The sequence below is a fragment of the Atractosteus spatula genome, chromosome 9 (genome assembly GCF_055471065.1).
Source record: "Atractosteus spatula isolate fAtrSpa1 chromosome 9, fAtrSpa1.hap1, whole genome shotgun sequence".
Classification (NCBI taxonomy): Eukaryota; Metazoa; Chordata; class Actinopteri; order Semionotiformes; family Lepisosteidae; genus Atractosteus; species Atractosteus spatula.
In genome coordinates this window covers 22,753,200-22,770,910 of record NC_142714.1, presented here as the reverse complement: position 1 = coordinate 22,770,910, position 17,711 = coordinate 22,753,200, and the positions used below count along the sequence as shown (strand labels likewise).

Here is a 17,711-nt window from a genome sequence, read left to right as displayed (position 1 = left end):
TATTTAGAAGGACTCTTGACTGGGGATTTAAATGTGTCTGTTGACCTCAGCCAGGTGACACGACTGTGTAAAAGGGCTGAAACTGTTAACTTGCTCTGTCCAGCTGTGGGTGAGAATTTCCTACCTTTGTCCAACAAGAGCCCAGCTTCAGCCAGGATGGGTGTTTTAACTCTTTCGTTTATCTGTGTGCAGGCCTTACTTTGTAGTGGCAGCAGACTTCCAGCACAGATGCAGAAGTCCAGATCTGTTTTCCCAAACTCTGTGGCTGTCTGTTGGCTTCTATCCTCTCCCAAAACCCGAATGTTTGAAGTTGATTCTCAGGATTCAAGTCTGAGACTGGCAAACTTGTTTTTGTTTCTTGCCTTACAAGGATGTGTCTTCAAAAGAAAAAATGAGAATGCAGTTGGCTATGACCCTTTTAAAGATCAAATTTAGGTTTTGTCAGTAACATGGAGCATGAACTTCAAACAAACTACTTTGGGGAAAGCTTATTGCATTTACTGTAATTGTAATCATTATGTTGGAACTAAAGAACAGGCCTCCAACTAAGCATCGTTTATTGATTGTCTTGAGATTCATATTATAAGCTACAGTATGCTACTCTATGAAGGTTTTTCATGAAAATTACAGACATCTTCAATAAAAAATGAATGGACCAGGATGGTGGTGTATCCTGTAATTTTCTTTAGATGAATGAAGGAGCGATCCTGTAGAAATACTGATACAACAATCAAATTCTTTTATCTGGTATCACTTCCAGCAAAAAGGATTTTAATGAAATGCCTGATTGCAGTAGGCATACCATTACTAATTGCTGCTCCTTTACTCCTTCCTGTAGAGACGTTCCCAGAGGTATTTCGTAATCACATTCCTCATAACCTTCTGATGAAGTCTAACAGGAGACTAGAGACCCAACCCTTGGAGGGCCTGCTGGATTCTTTATAATGTCAGTAACAGGTGGCCAGAACCCGTTTTTAAACATTCAGGGAGTCGCGTACCGAATGGGAAAGAGGGACTTGAAGGGAAATCATTGTTTTCTTACTTTACATTTACATGTATATCATGGATATAGTGTATAGAATCCCTGGACTACAGAGACACCCAGTTCACCTCACTGCTATTTGATAACTCTAATAAACATCTCACCAAAGGTCATTTCTTCATACTGCTGACTGTTTTCTGTTCTAAACCCAAAGGAAGGAGTATTATTTTACAAGCCACACAAAGGCCCCTTTCTGTTTACACCACCAGGCAGCTCTGCTCAGATGCTATTATTTGGGATGATTGATGGTCCTTTTCCACACATCTCCTGCCCAGGGATTAGAACCGTGGTCCTCTGACAGCACTGCATTCCCTGGATTCCTGTATTTTCCCCCTGTCCTCTGTGAAAGGCAACAACTTCATTTTCATTGGAGCATAACTCCAGGGGTGTGTGTTTTACCTTCCTCGCTGATAGTAAGACAAGCTGTCAAGTGCAGTTTGTCTAATTGGATTCTTCCAAACAATTTCTCAGACCTCCGTAACCCTGGGAAGGACTTAAAAGTGAATGCGATCATTTTTTTTTCTCTTCATGTATGAATTCAATCTGATGTGAAAAGAAATAATGCCCCATGGAGTTTCAGATTTCAGCATTGTGCAGGCAGTAGTAGAGAGGTTTCTTAGGCATGCTGGCTACGTGACAGGAATATGAAAAAATGCAGGTTCAAGTAGGAAGTTCATATGCGTTTCACATCCCTTCATTTTATATGGAACTTTAACACCGGAAAGGGAATTGACAAAGGCTACCCTGCATTTATATCAGGCAGGATTGCTGTTAACCTGGAAACAGATGGAAAAAGTGGAGGTTTTATTCCACATCAAACACAATGCAGGGGAAAAATTATACATTTCAGGATGCTTCAGGATGTTATCGATGCATTCCAGGACATCTGAAATAAGCTCCAACATTTTGCGTTTATAACCCTTAGCTCTGAGGCTGTTATCTGTTGTACCACAGAGAATTTGCAAAAATAGCTCCATTTTGTTTTTTTCTGAGTCACTCAAGCGTTGAGTCACTTCAGCATCGCCCATCATTCCTCATTCAGTGTGAAAAATACAATATCAATCTAAATTACAGCTTCTGTTGTTTTTTTTAACCACATCATTGCTCATATCCTCTCATCTTGTATTGTCCTGTGTGACGAGACTGTATGGGCGAATCGATTATATTCTTTTCCAAAAAAAGCCTTCCACGCTGGTGATGCGGGCAATAATTTCATCACTTCGTAATGCTTTAAACGTGTTTAGTTTACTGATAGTGTGGGCTCCACAGTGGTGCAGTGGTTAGTGTTGCTGCCTCTCAGCGCTGAGGCCATGGGTTCAGTTCCTGGGGTGCAGATGTGTGGAGTTTGCATGTTCCCCTCGTATTTGCATGGGTTGGAGCTTTGGTTTTCTACTACAGCTCAAAGACATCCTGAAAGGTTAACTGGCTTCTGGGAACATTGGCCCTGGTGTGTGTGCTGTGATGAACTGGCGTCCCCTCCAGGATGTATCCTGCCTTGCACCTGTTGCTTGCTGAGATAGGCTCTGGATACCCTGCAACCATTTATTGGATGAAGTATTAAGGAAATGGGTAGACAGTGATATAAAAGCATCTAGCACCCAGCTCAGACTTACTGTACATGTACATGATGAGTCCCCACCATGTGATGGTGATGGAGCAGTGGACAGGATCTGGAAGTGTGTGAAGAAAAGGCGTTATTATGAGGGTGTTTCCTGAATATATTTCCCTTCTCTTTCCACAGCCGAGAAGGTGACATCTCTCGGGAAGGACTGGCACAAGTTCTGCCTGAAGTGTGAGCGCTGCAACAAGACTCTGACGGCTGGGGGGCACGCTGAGGTGAGTCCTGGCAGGCACACAACCTCCTGCGCCACCCTGGGAAAAGGTACTCTTAGCTGCTGTCTGGACCGTTTGTCTTGGCAGAGATCAACCATAAGAGCTCAAGGGGCTGTCAGCTGTCTTCATCTGTGATGCTGTAGGGACACAAGAAGTTACAGCACTGTTAAGTGAAAGTTTGAAAAGAGGTTTAATCTGTAATGAAAAGGCCTCTGTGGAGAACAGAGACATACAGTTGTCTCTCCCTATCTGGTGTGCACATCGATGATCAGAAGCAGCTTATATATTTTTAAAACATCTATCTCAGTTTTAGAGCTGCTTCTTGAGCATGCATTTCAGAACTGATATATATTCAAGACTAATCTTTAATGGTAACACAAATCACCATTGGATGGTGGTATGTCTTACACAGCTCAAATATCACATACATTTTTCTGAAAATATTCCCTGCTCATTTACAGAATTTAATAACCTTTAGAATACAGACAGAAATCCCACAATGCACGTCTCATACAGCAGCTTGTGGGTGCATGCAAACAAACTGAGGACACAGTATCTCTTCAGTCTTATCAGTCGAGAATTGAAGCTGTTAAAGGGAAAAAAACTTGACTTCTGCTGTTCATATCAAGATCAGTGCAAGAGCACAAGTTGTTAGATTTTGATTTTGTATCAATACTGTATTACACCCCCAAAAAACTTGCTCAGTGGTAACACTGTCAACACATATGTTTGTCTTGACCATAGAAGTTTAGCCGACAACAGAAAAACCACCAATTCATGGAATAAGTTTCCATGACAGATTGTGAAGAACTGTAAATGAGGGGTCTTTGATCAGTGTGAAACACTGATTGAAACTGTTTTTGTAAAGGTGGAAAAGAATTTGGTCTGCTGAACAATCTGGTAACTTCCTTGACGAAACAAAATGTGTTTAAAATTCTCTCAGCTCATACAGTGAAACATATTTTGAATTTTGTGGTCTGAATGAAGCAATACTAATTCTCCAGATGTTCAATATCTGAGCAGAAAACAACAATCTAGTTCCTTAAGATACCCAAAAACAAGCATTTCATATGAAAACATTTTCACTTTAAACAACGTCCTGCAGTAAAGGTCATATGAGAGTGCTCTTCACAGCTCTTTATCATTGTACTTCCATTTCAGACAAGGCAACTACTTTTTTTAGAACATGTCCTCCCAAACTATTTAAAACAATGTAAGATAAAACATATACTCTTGTTGCCAAGTAACACAAAATGAAATAAGCCACATCTGACAGGCTTTGTGCTAAATAGGTACTACAGTGAATTAAAAGGGACAGTGAAAATAAACTTATTAAAACAGTTCACAGGTGATCAATACTTGGGAATATATAGACTAAAGCATTTTCAAGCAATAATACTGTTCTCTCAACTGTGACAGTTAATCAAAGATACTGGTCTCCTGCGTTTTTTACTACTGTCTGTCATTACTTGATTTAGTAGGAGTTTAAACTTTAGGTTCATCTTTATCTGGAGACGAGTTGAAAAAGAAAATAGGATACTGAGTTCTTGTTGATAATTACTATGAATGGGATCCTTTGGATGAAAAGCACTGCTGCCTGTTATTAATGCCAGTAATATTTTTATATACTGTATGTAAGATCTCAACTGTTCCACAAAGTGAATAATGGGCTATACCTCCTTGTATTGCTGTGATCTAATTGCTTTATCAGACAGAGGCAGACTCGTATCCTTAGCGTCTCACTGCTCACTGACCCATGTGGAAACAGATATCTCAGGTTACCCAAGTTTTACGAGTAATCCCGGAATTCCCATGTCCCAGCCCACACAATTCCCAGTCTTTAAAGACCAGATTCTGACATCCTAGAGAGCCTTGCCCCTATTCGGGGCTCTCTTTGTCCCTTGGAGTGCTTTATAATAGTGACACAATGCATGACGGTTATAGGTTAAGTGTCATGAGGAATATCTTGTGATGTTTCTCTCATCAAAACGTATTTTTTAATATTCTAGTCTTTCCCAGAGAGGCCATCTGCAATGCCCCTTTCACTTTGTCTTCAGAGCTATACTGACAGGTTTATAAGAGTTCAGAATTTGGTCATACAGTCTGTTTTGTGTTTTAGTTAATGTCACCACTGCCCTGGCCTGTCTTCCTTTTAAAACAGCTCATATTATTCTTCCTTTTTCTCTTACCAGTAAGCAATTTACCCCTCTTTTCCCTTTGCAGTTGTGTTAAAGTGAAAGTTTGGCACAAAATGCAGTGTCCTGGTACTGCATCCTGTTTTAGTTCAAGAATGCTGCACTCATTACCATGATTTTATTCAATGCTGTGAAAGCTTAATCTTTTCCTTGAGAAAGACTTTATTTTGAAATTTGTCTGTGTATCCTGCTTTGCACCTGTTGCTTGTCAGTTTAGGCTCCGACTCCCCCATTCACCCTACAGTATATTAGATAAAGTGGTTAGAAGGGATGGATGTTCACAATTACAGTAGCTGCTGTACTAGCAGATGAGCTAGATGGACCAAATGGCCTTCTCTTGTTTGTAACCTTGCTTGTATTCATTACTGAAGCTTTAAAAACAGAAGACAAGCACTCAGCGAGGAAGCGAAGGCAATGCACATAAATCCCATTTTAGGATTCCTGTTGATTAGGAAATGAAAAGAAGAGCAGAGATGGGCAGTTGTAATTTGAATTTTTATGGAAGTGAAACATTAACTCACAGGTCTTCACAAGAATGAAGCCTTTGGACCCCAGTGGGCACTAGGAGTCAATGGGCACTAGACAGGACACATCCTGGATGCAATTCTAGTTTCTGAACTTTGGAAAGAAACTGAAGCACCCAGAAAAAAAACCCCAAAGCTAACCATTCAGACTCCATGCAGAACCCCGGGTAGAAGCAAATTGAATACCCCAGAACAATTTAGAGGTGTCACACATAACTCACAAGTCTTAAATTTAGTCTTCAAGATTGAAAAATAAGAACTCTTTGCGAATACCAGCCTGTACCAAAACAAAGGTTAGCTTATGATGTAGTTCTTGTAGCTCTTGTTTTTCTTTCTCTTAACATTACGTTTCATGTTACAGCACAGCTGAAAATACAATTTTGTGAATAATATTCTGTTAAATAGGCACTTTTAAATTGAATGTTTCTATGGTTTCTGTGCAGGTCATTGCAGATTTATCAAAGAAAGATAAATACCAATACAAAAACTGTGCATCTTACTATGGGATCCTTTGAGGTTTATTCTTTTAAGAGCAAGTAGTCACAAGGAATTATGGGAATGTAAATATTTATTAACCACAGTTAAAGCAACAAAATACCTATTATTTTAAAAGCTCTTTGATGGGAATTGAATCAGAGGAAATCCACAGCAAAGAAGTACCTTTACACCAGTGGCCTGAAATCAAAATGGGGTAATTTGACAGAGTTCATATTTAGATACGTTAAGAGGCTGCCTTTTCTCTGAATATGCAGACATACTGCACACTGCATCCTTTCCTGCTGATACATGTATGCCCAAAATCAGCCAGGTGCCTCCCTAGACTGGCTCCATTTCTACTCCAGAGCTGTGGGAGCTGTGGTGGAGGATAACAGGTGGACCAAAACCTAGTGCTAAAGAAATTCTGGTGGATGGTGGAGGCAGATGGCAACAGCTCCCCAAGGGGACACCTTACCTGGATGGAAATCCTTATGACTGATATAAGAAGAACTGGCACAAAGGGGTTCCACCGTACAGACATCTGGCAAAATTCAGGATTCATGTTTTGCAAAAACATTAATTATTCGCGTCAGATCCTGCTACAATTGTTCTTGAACCGGAGTTAGTGTGTATGTTGTTAGCTAGCTTTGTATATTCATTCCCTGGTTGAAATAAGATCCTCATCAGAATGAGACAGGTTCTTTTAACATCTGTTATTAAACTTGTACTTTCAATATGTAAAACTTCCTGCTCCCATCATGTTTTGGATCTGTTTTGACTTGGTGTACTGAAAGAGTATTATAATTTGGTTAGGGCCTGTATTTTAAATATTGCTGTTAATTTTTGTGCTTTTCCTGCTAGCTTGTGAGGGGAAATCTCTACTAGAATACGTATTTAGAAAATACTAAATAACAATATAGTATATATGAAAATAAAGAGCACATATAAGAGGATATGAAAATAAAATGAGTAATCCAAATATCCTTTAAACAAACCGGACCAGCCTACCCATCAGAGTTATAATAAGACCTAAATTATACACTACCTATCAATGCACAATTGCAGCTGCACATTCGTTTTACTATTAAGTGCCAGTGTCTTGGCAGTACCATTATAGACAACAATGGGTTCAGTGTTCATTTAGTTGTGGTAGATACATTTTGGCAAGAAACATGTTTTCAGGATTAAAGTGGAAAATAGTAGTTCCGGCCAGTTGTTCCATAGTAGGAGTAAAAGAATCACATTTTAGGTACTGTTGAAATTGTGCCTGTTATATCTGGAGATGCAGTAAAGCAGGAAAAAATGAGCAGTTAATTGCTACCCCAGGCCTGTCTGAGTGACCTTAGTTGTGCCCACTTTTTCAACTTCTGGTGCATTATGGGTCAGATTACATTGAAATGCATGTATATTTTCTCAAGTATCCTTAGTGCACTGAGAGCCATAGATCTATAGTCTTTCTAATGAAAGCTCTTCCCTAGAGCTCCCTCTTCCCAGGACAGAGCCCCAAAACATACTAAAACCCTAATCCTCATATATATTCTTATAAACTCAGGGGAGTGACTAATTCCACTAAAGAGCCTCCCCCAACAGCTCCTTTCTCTCAAATGGTACTGTAACTCACTGTCTCTGAGTGCAAATGTCTCAGATCAGCTGTGCCTCGTTTTTACAACTAAGAGGTAACAAAGCCACCTCTCCCTACCTCACACTCCATTACAGGAGAAGGGAGGGAAATCTCCTCCCAGTCCCTGTCCTGCTTAAAATCATTATTCTTGTGATTTTAACATTTTCTCTCAGTGAAGTAAATCGTGAATCGTGATAATATAGGTGGCTTTCGTCCAGACACGATTGTATAAGCAATACATACAGTGTTATCTTTATCTTGGATTTGTGTGCTATGTGGTCTGTTAAACAATCAACACCATATTTTCTTGGTTTCTGCACTTTGTTTCTCGCTGAAATAAATATTTTTGTTCTCAATAATAGGGTAATAATCTCTTGTTTCTTAAACTGTCTCGACTAGAGCTTAGGTTTGCAGATCAGTAGTGAAGAACACAGCAAGTGCCTTCGAGGAGCTTAGTTCGGCTTGTCTAAAAAGGAAACCTATGTCCCTCTTTTCTAAAAAATAAAATTCTTTCTTTGTTGATATTGTTCATTTATGCAAGCACTAGAGTATTTCACATATGGTAGACTACAGGAGTCCAGTGATGCTTCTCTAGAGTGAGAGAGGATTCTGTCTCCTCTGACAGTCGAGCTGTAAAGTGGTGAACAGCCATGTGACTGACTCATCACAGTGTGGTTTTCCTTCTCTCTAGCATGATGGGAAGCCCTACTGCCACAAACCCTGTTATGCTGCTCTTTATGGGCCGAAAGGTAGGTGTCCATCATTTACTACTGCAGTTTAAGAACATGGAAGACAATGTGTCTCTCCACCTCATTCCAGCTTCTTGTAGACTTTGACAATTTAAGAAGAAAAATGTGTCCTGCAAGAAAGGAGATCTCATAGCCCTTGTACCTATTTTTTTAGTGAAGGAGCAGGGCTAAAAGCTCAGTACACATGAAGACCCCAGTCACTAGCTGCTTTAGCATCTAGAAACAAATATTGCTAGAGCTCAAACAGCAAAGTTGCAAAATTCTTGATCCCACTGCTGAAACCACAAATAAGAAGAGCCATTGGCCTGTTGTTCTTCAGTTTCTTTAATACTGGTTGCACTGGGAATAAATTGACCCCACATATATGGAATCCAAACAGAAGTTTAGAGTGTTAAGGTGTGAAAAATGTAACATGTACGGTAGGGCTGTGCTTCATAATTATTTTTAATTGTCTTCTTGCAAAAGACAAAGCACAAATAAAGTGCATAACTGCTTTTGCTTCATGGAGGGGCCAATAGGCAAGCAGTATCTTTCATGTAAAAATATTGGAATCTCCAATTTCATTTTTTCTTATTTGATGTTACCCCAATCTGGAAACACTGATAGTTGAAGAACTATAATAAGAGCTGTGGTATCCGTGAGGGGAGAATAAGGAGCTGTGGCTGGGCTGCAAGCTCAGCGGTGTCCTGCAGGAGAGTTAGTGCTGATTGGAGGAGCAGTACAGCTCTCTCTGACATCACTGCATGAGTCTCTGTCTTGCTATGAGAATCTTGACACTCATCTGCCCACCCTGTCAACTCAAGGGGTCCCCAACACAGGTAAGCATTGTTGAACATCTGACTTCTGGGCCAAATAGCTCTGTCTGGGTCATGAGAGAACACTTTTACTGGTTGAATCACTGTGGATCCCAGCAAGCACATTTTACTATTATTGTCGCTGTTCTACTCTGTCACAATATATACTAAAAAGGAATTATATAAAATGTGGTAGATGTTACAGTATGTGGTGTATATATTGTGAAAATCAGCAAATACCATTGGGAGAAGGACTTTGAACTTCTTTATTTTAGAAGGTCTACATATGAATTGTTAGAAAAACCAAGGTAATTTTTCCTGTGCTTAGCGCTAATTAAACCCATTTAGCAATCCTAAAGCACATTGAGCTAATCTTTTTGTTTTAGGTGTCAATATTGGGGGTGCTGGGTCGTACATCTACGATGCCCCATCGAACCCACCTCCAGCAAGCGCTCCAGAGGAAAGCGCCCCCAAGACTGAGGAGAAGAAGGCGTCTGCACCTCCCAGAGGCCCTGTGAAAGGTAACATCAGTACACTGGGGTTAAAAGTCACAGTTTCCCCTTCTGTGCTACTTTGCAGGACAAGAGAGAGTATAGAATGGTTTTGTGTGCAGGAAAGAAGTATCTGACACCCACATGAAATGAAACAGAGATCTAAAAGTCTCAAGAGTTTCTGTCACTTAAATCTACAGTTCAAAGCTGTGATAAGGAGCCTCAGCAGTTTGATAAGAACCTAAGTGTTTAGCCAGGATTTCATCTACGTTTTCTCATTTTCCTCAGGAAGCTTACTGCATGCTTTTTCCTGGCCTTCAGAGTATTGGAAACCCTCCTGTCCCTATAGATAGAAAATCCAATTTTCCTGTCTGATACGGTCCGGCCAACTGCGTTCAATGACATGCCTGTGTTCTGGCCCTCAGTTTGTTGTTAGTTATCTTATAATAAAAGCCCTGTGCTGTCTCCTGACAGCTCTGCTGCTGTGGTGTTCGGCCTGAACTGTGAATTCATTTCTCCATCTTCCTTGCGACACCAGGGCGTAGCAGAACTTTTCCCACAGACTAAATCAAACTGCCTTATTTCCATTTTAACAGGTGAAGAAGTGAAAGACTGTAAGATGCACATTTTTTTCTATTTCAGAACTAATACCAGTATTTTGTATTATCGAGGTTGAAGCATTTATTAACACACAGGACACCTTGGAAAAAGTCTGCTTTGAATTCCTAATGACACAACTGACACGACTACAAAATGTCAGTGTTAATAGAGCTGTACACCACACTAACAGCTTGCTACAGACCACAGTACTGCACTCTTAAACAGAGCAATCCTACTGATGAGTTTTCATTGTCCTATTGATCTTTTGACTTTTAAACTGCCACATGCAGAAAATAGACAGCAGATGACAAGCTATTATAAGAATAAAGAATTAAAAAACTTCATGATACAAGGTGTAAAAAGCAGTGTGGATGATTTTCTTATTCCTTTTAATATAACTATTATAGTACCTTCTGTAAATTCAATCTCTTTAGGATGTTACAAACTGGTTTGTGAATTTTCACATACTAACGTGACATACTAACTCAGCATCTTAAATGATGAAACATATAAAGCAAATTATCATTGTGGGTTTCTGCCGTCACATCACAAATTGTATTCTCACAAAAACAGATTTTTACGTACTGTATGTATTAGTGAAATATCGTTTTTTTTCTAAATAAGCATCCTTCATCAGTCTTCAGTGCCAGGTTTTCAATAAATACACAGTTGAAGACATACAACTTTGAGATATGTAACATTTAATATCGTAAAATTATTACACCTCCATTTTATAGCAGGAGAAGGTTACAGGAATAAGTGGCATCTGAAATAACTAGTAATGTTTAATATTTGGATATATTTTTGGTGTTAATAAAGGCTACTAAAATACACAATTGTGATTTTTTAGCGTGTTCCAAAACAATACAAAATAAAAATTATTATTGATGATAGTGATAAAAAATTATTGAAATACACCATTTCTGCTCAAACCTATTAACACCATTCTCTCGTGCAGGCTTTCCAAATGAGAAATAAACACTTTCCTTTTTTTTTAAAGCGGCAAGCATCACCACTTTCTCTGGAGAGCCCAACATGTGTCCCAGGTGCAACAAGAAAGTGTATTTTGGTAAGTTTTGTTAGCCTGAAAGTCAGCCAATTCCTCTGTATTCCTCATTGTGGGTATCTGTTCCAGTTTAAACCTATGAAAATTTCTATTTGATCAGTATCACAGCTGACTGGGGAGAAACCGGAAAGCATTGCATCATTTGGGCTCTTATATAGTTTACATTGGTGGCTTTTAAAACTGGGTAATTGATTTTCTTCTGGTGACCTAAATAAGAAACTGCGTCACTGTGCAATAGTAGAGGCTAACCGTGGTTATTTTCCTAGAGACGTAGTGGATGCAGAAAAAGTGATCCCTTGAGGGCCCAGAGCTCTCATGATTTTCCAGTAGTTTAAGTGCAGATCCAAATCTGTCTGAGCTTTTATCAGGCTTTTACACACTAGCCATAGTGCACATGCAAAGTTGTTTTTTTCCCCCCCCTTTTGAAAGATCCCCTTGGAATAGATACTTGAGGTGGAATGTCTTTTCAGAGATGTTTTGTTTCAAGCCGCTCTTTAAATTAAGCTAATTAAACAAATTACAGACTCAGGAAACTGTCAGTATCTGTAGACGACTTTCTGGTGGCAACATCACAAGGATGCATCTGCTGTATAGCTTTTACTGCCCTCTTCTGGGTTTGTTGTGAAATGCATCCTAAACGAAGTCTAGTCTTATAATAATAATAATAAGATAGCGCTTTTCTGGACACTCCACTCAAAGCGCTATACAGGTAATGGGGACTCTCCTCCACCACCACCAATGTGCAGCATCCACCTGGATGATGTGACGGCAGCCATAGTACACCAGTACTCTCACCACACACCAGCTATCAGTGGGGAGCAGAACAAAGTGATGGAGTCAGTTCAAAGATGGGGATAATTAGGAGGTCATGATTGGTAAAAGCCAATGGGAAATGCCCTGGGATTTTTAATGCCCACAAAGGGCCCCCTGCTGGCCTCACTAACACCACTTTCAGCAGCAACCTTAGTTTTCCCATGAGGTCTCCCATCCAGGCACTGTCCAGGTTCACTCCCACTTAGTTTCAGGGAGCTGGCAGTTGTGAGCTGCAGGGTAATATAGCAACAAGTGTAACATTGCAACAAGTATTTCATTATAACATGTATAACATTACAGCGGTACCGTCTTGGATCTTCAACCACTTAACATAGCAACACAAAATAAAAACTATGAACAGAAAACTGAGTACATAATTTGGGGATATATAGAGTATACTATATATAGACTATATCAACGTCTATTTTTTCTGTCTTACCTTAGAAATAGAAGTAATAGAATACAGAAAAGGCATATGTGGGAAATTATCATATCTTAAGCAGCAATTTTAAAAAATAGGCTGAGAATAGCCTGGAAGGGGCAACATTTCAATCTGTACTGAAAATGATATTAAATCTTGCACTTGCCCATTTCCTATAAAATACAGTGGAAACAAATGAGACATCAGGTGCTGTTACAATATCCCACCTAGACTGGGCTGTGCTTCTTAGCTGAGGTGTCTGCGAACCCTAGGTTTTATCTTTGTGGGTCGAGAAACCAGTTTGATTCCCCAAAATAAAAGAGTACTGTATGTAAGCAGGGCACCGTGCGAAAGACAGTGTCTCTGTTTATAGTCCGGGGCAGCTTGTGAGGGAGAGGAGGGAGCGGAGTGCGGTGCCGGCTGATGTGTGGGTGTCTCTGTTCCAGCGGAGAAGGTGACGTCCCTGGGGAAGGACTGGCATCGCCCGTGTCTCCGCTGCGAGCGCTGCAGCAAGACCCTGGCTCCAGGCAGCCACGCGGAGGTGTGTGCGGAGGGGGCTGAGGCCCTCGGTATTGTTTTCCCACTAAGACAGTTGTGGAGACCCATTCTCAGCAGAGGAAAGTCATGGAGGAGTTTCACATTCTCCAATTCATAAGCCAGCTCCCTCTGCTTATCCTCTCTCATTGTCTGCAGCTTCACGATCACCCTGACCCTCTCTAGTAACTCCATCTCTTTGACCTACTGTACAAAAATGAGTCATCTGCAGCCACCTCTTCAGTGTATGTGCCTGAACGTTAAAGGCTCTTCTCATTAGCCATTCTGAATGGCCTGATTATACCACTGAAGACCATCAAGGTACCAGTGGTACCAGTCCACACTCTTCTGCCACATGAATGCTCAGAAATGGAATTGCTTTGGCAAAGTTTAGCCCATGTCCTTTGTACTCTTGATTTGACATGTATTCATTCTCTTTCACAGCATGATGGACAACCTTACTGCCACAAGCCCTGCTATGCAGTCCTGTTTGGGCCTAAAGGTACAGTACTTATTACAAATGCACCAGACAAACCATGGAAGGGCAGGATATGGCAGTGAAGGTTGTAGGAGAGAATGAGCGGAGATTATGAAAACGTATTAGTTGTAGATGGGATGCAGGCCTGGATTAAATGTAGTGGTATACAGTCCACTAGGTGGAGTTCCAGGTTTAAAGCTACATCCACATTGGATAGTGAGTGTTCAGAACAGTTCAAGATGTTTGGTTAACAGCATTGTAGCAGCTGTATCACATGTGTAAACAATAATGAGATGTTTAAAACACCAATTTTCCATCTGGTTGTATGATTATCTAAAATGAATTTATGATCTGTGTAGTACATCTGTGACAAAGACCGTTTCTCTGAATGCAGTGTTATATACACAGCCATGGAAACACAACCGTTAATTCGGAGCAATGAGTTGTATTTAGGCACTTGTTCGGGACAGAGTGAATTACAGTACTTGAGTTGAAAACTACCCTGCTTTACTGTCTGAGCTGTGATCTGAGGGGCCCCGCTTGTCTTTTACAGGGGTGAACACGGGTGGTGTCGGGAGTTATATCTACGACAAGGAGCCCAGCACAGAAGCTCAGCCTTAACAGCCTCAGCGTCTCACAGTCCAGCACACAGCTCTCCAGCTCCCCCCTGTGGTCTGTCTGCACTGAGTGCATGTTCAATTCCTGCTGTTTCTGGAAAGCCTTTCCAGTGGCAGGAAGCAGTACTAAGAAATAAATATTTAATGACTTCATACGAAGGTCTACCAGGATAGTTCTGTGTACTTTGGCCCCCTCACCTTCCAGTGTATTACCACATTGGCTTATTAAATAATAACAGTACATGAATGACAGCTTACTGCATTCGTTTTTCAGGCCTAGGCTGCCTCGGCACAAATGAACTAATTTGTCAAAGTTCAAAAAGACAGAAAGAAAAGAAGAAACGAAAATGAGCATAGCATGAAAAAGGTCTATCCGAAAACATTGGCAGGGCAGTTTGTAAATGCATTTGACTGCAAAGCTAGAATCCAGATTATCTTGGCAGGTCTAAATTCAGATTTATCTCATTTTGGTGTGCTGTGCTGGCTGGTTTCCTGCATATAGTCTGACTTTTCAAGAGTACCAGACCGACAATACGACTATTCTTTTCATGAAGAATGCAGCTTTGAATTTAAGGCTGGCATGTTTTTTTTTTCTTCCCCAGGCGAGCACAGTGCTCCCTAGATGCTGAAAACAGCTGACAGTAGCTTTAGGTGCAGACTACCTGTTCTGGTTTGGGGTGAAACTGGAGAGCTGGGTTTACAAGAGTATTTTACGGATTGTTGCTAGAAAAAGGTATTGACATACTGTACGTTTTGCCTGGGTGAACATGATTGTTTTTACCTGGACTTTAATTCACAGCCATTCTTGTATTTCTTAAATTAAAATATGTACCTATTAAAATGGGCCTAAGAACATTTAGCTGACAGGGTAGAGACTCTAAAAAATTGTATTTGTGCTTTATAGTTATAAGTAATGTAAAGTGTGGCTTGAAGAATTCTGGGCTTAATTTTGATTGCCCGGTTACTGTCTGCTTTTGTCTTTTTAATCCCAAATAAAGTTTCTACACCTTTTGAGTTTGTTTTTATTACAGTGCCTTTTATTGCTCAGAAAAGTGATTGCAACATTTTTGGAGAGTCCAAAATAAGAAAATGTTTCTTTTTTGCCCCACTGTTAACTTTCCATTTGTGCTAACTTTCCGAAGGTCATGTTGCATTTTGTCACGCACAGCTCAATTCAGCGAATATCATCTTACAATGAGTGATGGGCATCCTCACTCTTAGTCATTTTTATGCATAATGCTTTATCTTGCAGTACTTAGTTGAGGAAATAAATGTCTATACTCAGTAAATGATAGAACTCAACAAGACTCAACACCCTGTATGCTACAAGAGTAAGATTGGATAAGAAAATAACTGACACAAATCTGTTTTTCAGAGGTCATTGCTGTCTATAGTCTCTGTCTGCCCATCTTATTTCAAATGGCCTAGCTGACATCAGATACAAAGCAACTTACATACTAACGAGCCAACAATTCAATTCGCCTCTTTTGATTAGCATGTCAGCTAAAAGCCCTGTTTACAAGGAAAAGCCATCTCCGCTGCCATTTAAACTGCTGTCAAATAAGACCTACTGCTCCGTGTGCACATCTGCATCATGTACTACTGACTGACTTTGACTTGTGGAGTTACTGGTTACTCTGTTGTGTGCACAGCAAATAAAATAACTTATTTTAGAAGTACTATAGGACATTTCACCATTCAGGCCATGAAGGCCTATTCAAAAATAAGAATTTGCTATGTATGAACTAAAATATTAGCAGTGCAATGCCTATGCAAATGGTAGACTTCTGAAGTATTTATCATTTCGCTCCCTAGTTCAAGGTCTCACTGTGTGAAATATTCAGGGGGAGCGTTACTTTTGCTAATGTTTGTGCTATCATGCACCTGACAGAACAAGTGCACCGTTTCAACAGCTGTTAACGTGTCAGTTCAAAGCTACATGTCTCAGAAAACTCTTGACCTCCAGGGCCGCACCACAGCCTGCAAGAAAAACATTCCTTTCACAAGTGGAGGCCCATTTACAAAGCTATTTCCTGCAATTCACTAGTTTTTGCTTTTCATCACAAATTAAATTGTAATTGCCCAGGCATTAAAGCAATAGAAAAGAGTAGAGACTCAAAGAAAATGTTTCGGTTCCAGGGTTAAATATGAAATGTTAAACAAGTGCTTTTTTCCCAAGATTTAACAAATCAGAAAAAGCTGAATGGGTAAAATATAATCAAATGTGCATTGCTGACTCAACACTCTTGAGTTGATTATACCTTACATAAACTTTATATACAGAACAAGCTAGTGATTTGAAGGGATGGCTGCATTTTAGACAGACTTGTGGGATACAATCAAAAACAAATATCTTGGGAGTGTACGCCTCTCAGGCACAGAGCTCTTCAGCAGGAGGGTATCAAGTGTATAGCAAGGAGACCATCTTTTCTATATAGGCCTCTGCTCCATACATGCTGTGAGATATGTGCTGCAGTACCATTCAATTACCACAATGGACAGGGCTTTCACAGCTGCCATAGCCCCCACACAGCTCTAAACTCTGGTTGATCTGGAAACCAGGCCCTGGAGACCATGATAGCATAACTCTTTCTTGTGCTTCCCAGACCTTGCTTTTTCCAAGCCAGGGGAGAATATTCCATAAGAGCTGCCAAGCAAAACACCGCTTTGCTAGATTAACTAGGATGAAGGCAAGAAGACTGTGACTGCCAACAATAACGCCTGACATTTGAGCTGCTGTGACCAGACCATGGACATCACCTGAGCTGAAACAAGGTGGCATCGGAGCAAAGTGATATGAAGGTTAACTACATGAAACAGAGATAAGAGTATACATTAACCTCTTTACAGTCTTTTTCATATTATAACTGCACAGGAAATTAGTGCACTGGGATGTTCATTTTTCAATTCACTGTCACTTAGTTCAGACAAATACCACCAAGTATGTCTCAACATTGTCTGCCAAATGTTTTGGCTAGGTTTAAAAAACAGTATAATGATAATTCCTTGTGTTTATACAGCACTGTTCATCCCAGAGGATCTGCATGACATGCAGTATTCTACTACACTCTACTACTATCTGCTACTACAAAGCAGATTAGGAGGAGTAAGAATTTATTTGACTGACTGACTCAAAAGGGAACTTTAGCAAGGCCAGATTGTGCAAACTCAGGACACTACTCATACTCATACTCATGACTTCAGTTTAACATTTCATCCAGAGGACAGCATCCTCTACAGCATAGTGTCCCCGGTCACTGTACTGCGGTCCTGGTTTGGAAATTTTGCTCCAGTGGAAAAAGCAATCCCTACTGGTCTACCAAGTTACAGCAGCAACCTGATTTTCCCTAGTGGTGTTCCATCCCACTGCTGACCTGGCCCAGCTCACTTAGCTTCTGAGATCTGAAATATCAGACTACTGTAGAAGATGGAAGTGCAGCTGTTAGTGAGGCCTTG

At 40.3% G+C, this 17,711-nt stretch overlaps 1 protein-coding gene across 2 annotated transcripts in view; it reads left to right on the top strand.

Annotated features, from left to right (window-relative positions):
* The window catches only part of LOC148828425 (cysteine-rich protein 2-like), a 31,125-nt gene extending 15,859 nt beyond the window's left edge, over positions 1-15,266 (top strand). The window contains exons 2-9 of one of the 2 annotated variants that reach the window (XM_088925042.1): positions 2,784-2,878; positions 8,384-8,441; positions 9,622-9,756; positions 10,323-10,340; positions 11,327-11,395; positions 13,073-13,167; positions 13,605-13,662; positions 14,192-15,266. In XM_088925042.1, the coding sequence (XP_088781168.1) occupies positions 2,784-2,878; positions 8,384-8,441; positions 9,622-9,756; positions 10,323-10,340; positions 11,327-11,395; positions 13,073-13,167; positions 13,605-13,662; positions 14,192-14,259 (596 nt within the window). In that variant the 3' untranslated portion in view covers positions 14,260-15,266. The remainder of the gene's footprint in view (positions 1-2,783; positions 2,879-8,383; positions 8,442-9,621; positions 9,757-10,322; positions 10,341-11,326; positions 11,396-13,072; positions 13,168-13,604; positions 13,663-14,191) is intronic. The other variant, XM_088925043.1, reaches the window with a different exon arrangement.
* Positions 15,267-17,711: the final 2,445 nt, after the last annotated feature.